This window comes from Mercurialis annua, linkage group LG8 (assembly GCF_937616625.2).
Source record: "Mercurialis annua linkage group LG8, ddMerAnnu1.2, whole genome shotgun sequence".
Taxonomy (NCBI): Eukaryota; Viridiplantae; Streptophyta; class Magnoliopsida; order Malpighiales; family Euphorbiaceae; genus Mercurialis; species Mercurialis annua.
The window spans coordinates 9,702,090-9,707,203 of record NC_065577.1 but is presented as its reverse complement, the minus strand read 5'-3'; the positions used below and the strand labels follow the sequence as shown (position 1 = coordinate 9,707,203).

Genomic DNA, 5,114 nt, shown 5'->3' with positions numbered 1-5,114 from the left:
TTAACTAATTAGTTATTTAATTAATCACTATTGTAATTCAAGTTTTAATTAGAATAGGTAACTAAATTATCTCCAATTTAGTTTTTAGTATGTAAACAATAACTAAATTGTCTCTAAATTAGTAGGAATACCTATCTTTTAGTTTGATTGAAGTACCAAACTAAAATACTGTATTTGGTCAATATAATATTATTTAAATTTTTATCTTATTATTTTTAAAGATATTATTAATAAAATTAAGCTAATTATTTAATTATGGTTATTATAAAACAAAAAGAAGAATAAATTCAGTATGTAAAAAAATTTAATAACCGAATATATTATATTTACTTTTACAATTTTTTTAACTAATTCAATATTAATTAAAAATAAAGAAATTGATATAATTATAATAAATTTACTAATATTTTCATTGACGACTTACGTTACGAGCCACATGCATAGCACGAAATGTAATATTAGTATAAAAAAGGGTACGATTGAGGATTAAGGTAAAATGAAAATTTTCCTATGTTAAGGTAAAATTACAAAAGAGATTAAAAGTAAATTTTTCTTAATAATTAGGCCTATGAAAAAACAATTAGCATAGCATATCAAAACAAGAAAAATGCATAGGATTCATTAGTGAAGCGTTACTAATGTATCCATATTGGAGCACCCAAATAAGTATCCAAAACAAAGATTATTCATTCGAAAGACAACTGTCATGGCATGACTTCGGAAATAGCAACAAAATAGGGTTAAAATATATTTAGGTCACCGGATTATAGTATTATTATAAAACGGTTACCGAGTTATAAAATTACAAAAGATAACCGAACTATAATTATTTTTACAAAACATTTAATTATCGTACTATTTTATTTTTTTTACAAAACAATTATTTTACCATACATATTTTTTTTGTCCACCTCATCGAGATGGTAATCCATTTATAAAAAAAAATACTCCGGTTACTATTTTCTCACTTTTTATAGTGTGGCAACTGTTTTGTAAACAACTATAATTCAGTAACTATTTTATAGCTTTTTATAAGTCAGTAACCATTTAGTATAAACACTATAGTTCGATGACCTAAATACTATTTAACCCCACCAAAATAAGTAAAGTTGGAAATCGCATGACTTCAGAACAAATCTTCAATAACGGTCATGGCATGAATCTCTACTTCAACAATCAGAGTATTATTATATATGAAGCCCTTCGATTTGTCATTCAGATCAGTTAGGGACACAAAATCTGAATATCGCCATCCGCTTTTAGAAACGGTCACATCATGATCTGCAAAATGTTACTTAATGACATTAATAACTGTCTATGTTGAGTCTTAGAGTGTAGGATCAAAATATTAATTCTAACTTTCGTATTATTTAGGATTCCAGCAAAATTTTGAATCGATAAGAGAGAAAGGAAGAGATTCGAAATGAGTGAAGCTTGCATACTGAAACATTCACCTCTCTCTTCGATATGATGTCCTGCAAGCTGGTTCCTTATTCGTAAGGTGTAGTCCACATATAACTTTCTTCCATTCGCAAAAGGTGCATCATCCAGTGGACTAAAAAATAGGGATAAGCTGCTTTTGCCTTCCTTTGTTGAATCCCCGTTTCGATAAATCTTAACGAACCTAAAAGATGATATAAATTAGTAGGATGATTATACATGTTAAGAAACAAAAGATTTAAATCAAGTTTGTGCATACCAATTAATGCCACGGAGGGCAAACACTTTTGAATCCTCAAACGGTAGATCCAGTTCCAAAAAATTTTCAATAGTCCATCTATACTTATTGTTTGCACGCTTCTTCAACATTGACAAGCATCCGCCTTTACTGGTAGTTTCTATAATGAAAATTTCAGCGCCAAAAATGCAACAGTCGTCCAATAAGTATCCATTGGATTCATCTTCGAAATCAGCAACTGAAATGAGTTTGTCAAATCCCCATTCTCTTTTCACTCCTTGAAACCGCCTTTCTTTGTCATCTACAAAATGATGCATTAACAAATTAATAGTCCCTTCAACTTACAAACGACACACAATGTCACTGTTTATTACCTTGAATAGTCCAGTACTTGTCATGAATATAGTCATAAACAAAGAGCTTGAAATTTACGTTAATCTCTTGAGTGAAAATAAGTTCGTTGGATTCAGACAGAAGTAGATATAAAGATATGTATCCATCGCCTTTCTTTTTCTTATTTCCGCCAAGGTACACAGATAACTTCCTGCACTCACAAATTTATAAATACATATTCTTTTCACGAATTAATATGTATATAAAAACCAAATATTAAACACCCTATGTCACTAGGTTTACTGATAGTCACAAAAAGATCACTATATTTTATTTTGTTATTAAAAAGTCATTGAACTTAGTATTTTGTTAAAGCAGGAGCCCGTATAAAACTCACCGTTTTCACGGATATTAAACTCTGTAGGTCACAAGATTTTTCTCAAATTACAGAAAGGTCACTAAATCAACTTTTATTACAAAATGGTCATTGAACTATACCCTTTGTTACAAAAGGGTTCACCCATGTAAAACGTACCGTTTTCACATAAAAATGCAACATTTTTGCTTACGTGTCAAGCCGAATTACAAAAAAGGACATACTTCAGTAACCTTTTTGTAACAAAAGGTATAACCTAATGACTTTTTTGTAATTCACAAAAACCTTAATGTTCTTTTTGTAATAACGGAAACATTTTTATAACAAAATGTATAGTTCAGTGACTATTTTGTAAGAAAAGTTCGTTTAGTGATATTTCTGTAATTTGAGAAAAATCTAGTGACCTAAAGAGTATAATATCCCCGTTTTCACATTTAAACGTACCGTTTTCACTTCCATGGCAAGTCATAAATACAAAAAAAGATATAACTCAGCAATTTTTTTGTAATTCACGATAAATTTAGTTATCTTTTTATAACATAATTGAATTGAATTTGCTGCAATGACCTTCCGTTGTAACAAAATGTATATCATGACTTTTTTGTAACAAAATAAAACATAGTAACCTTTCTGTTGTAACTACCGATAACTCCAATAACCCAGGATGTTTAATATCTAATAAAAGCCATAAAAATGGCAAAACCAACAACACAAAACGTGGCGTGGCGCACTTATGAATTAATATATATTGAACTTTTAAACACAAGGCTTGCATGAAGAACAAGAAATAAGGTACTAACCATTTATAGGCACCAACTTGAAAATCAGCAGACTCGAAGCACTCAGCTTTTGAATCGGACAGCAAAGAGAAGTCTTGGATCTTGAAAATGTAGTGTGAAGGTGGAAGACTTCTTAGTTTCCAACGTATTTCTGTTCAACAATATCAAGAAAGAAAAAAAGATGAATACGGACTAATCTGAACAAGTACATAAATCAATTAATATACCTGAATTATCATCTGTCAGTAGATTCATCTTCCATAGCTAGTTTCCTTCCTATCGTGTTTTTTTCTTTATTTGATTTGGTGTTCTTGGTAATCCTTAGGTCACATATTTATATGAAAGTTGAAACCAATATGAATAATTGCAAGTGTAACGGCCTTTGGTTTTTCAAGATAGTTTTATTGGTAATTGCTGTTTTTATTTTATCCAAGAATTTAAAGTAAATGATGTGTGTGATTGTGAAAGTCTCGAAGAGCCTGAGAAATGGTTAAGAATTCAAGTCATGATTACAAATAAGGTTATTATTCAGTTCAGTTTTTTAAAAATCGGGCTATATGGCCGAACCGTATAGCCACCGGTTTCCGGATAAATAAAATTATTTAAAAAAAAATCCAGGAGGATCGAAACAGATTAAAGAGATATTGTGTTTATAAGATTTTATAATTTTTTAACTTACCATTTTAAACTCCTAATATATTCTCATTTCTTAAATAAAATTTTAAAAATATGAATCTCATATATGAATTAAATTTAATTCTAATCAACATGGAAACAAATAACATATTTAATTTATATATTGAAAACTTACCACTTTAAAAATTAATTAAAATCATTTATTATGATTTGTTAATAAATACTAAATAAAATCCAAATATATATCACATTTTTTTAAGTTTTAATTAAGCAAGTAAAATTTAAATATGCATGTTTTCAAAATCACATGGCTCAGTTTCATATAGGAATTAAATATGACTCTAATCAACTTAAAACTAAACAACTGATTTGATTTAAATATTGAAAATTTGCCATTTTAATTTAATTAGTTATTAAAATTGCTTACCATTAATTATTACCAAATGCTGAATAAAATTAAACAAATATCATAAAAAAAATTGAGCTTCTTCATTCGGAGGCTCATTCATGAGGATTTATAGACCGGCGACATTCTGTGAACATAACTAAAACCCTCCCTTTCATCTCTATCCTTGAAAACATAATAAGTTTTCTACACATTAATTATTCACCCTATTCTCCTCACCATGTTGAATCTAATCATAATAACCTCACACAAATCCATGCTTTGAGAGATGGAATTTCACTAGGTTAACATCTTAAAAACTCATATTTTGACATCTTGATGGACATTTTATTTGTCCCTCACCAATACATTCAAAATGTTGTAAAGCAACGTTTACAAACTCCTCAACATGATATTCAAACGCAATACTTAACAGCTCATTCCTTATTATCTCATTATACATCCAATTTCATTCTAACTGCATTTCAGTACAACATATAATATATATGGTTTAAATGCTTGATGATCTTCAAGTCGATCAAATTGGCTACTGAAAGGTAGGACAGTACCTCATTTACAAAACTGGCACATATCACTCAATCACTGTATATGCATAACACAGAGAAAAATATTTGGCAGCCTTTCAGCGTAGTTTTCCAAATGCATTATATAATATATTGAATAATATTAATTAATCGAAAAGAAAGTGTTACGAAGCGTATATTAAATAAGCTCTCAGAGAACATACATCCAGTGTTTTAAAAACTGAACCGGTGGCCGAACCGGTGAGGCCACCGGTTTCCGGTTCAACCGGTTTTTAAAACACTGCATACATCAATAAGTTACCAAATATTCTTCTACCATATGTATGAATATATGTTATGCGTGATCAACATACAAAGCTATCACTTTTGCAAACTGTCCACA

General features: G+C 29.4%; 1 protein-coding gene across 1 annotated transcript; it reads right to left on the bottom strand.

The window, feature by feature from the left end:
• Nucleotides 1-1,683: 1,683 nt before the first annotated feature.
• Nucleotides 1,684-3,421, bottom strand: LOC130014954 (ubiquitin C-terminal hydrolase 12-like). The gene is made up of 4 exons (XM_056104112.1): nucleotides 3,394-3,421; nucleotides 3,188-3,317; nucleotides 2,053-2,222; nucleotides 1,684-1,979 (listed from the first exon to the last, which is right to left on the bottom strand). The coding sequence occupies exons 1-4, from the start codon at nucleotides 3,419-3,421 to the stop codon at nucleotides 1,684-1,686; spliced, it is 624 nt and encodes a 207-aa protein (XP_055960087.1).
• Nucleotides 3,422-5,114: the final 1,693 nt, after the last annotated feature.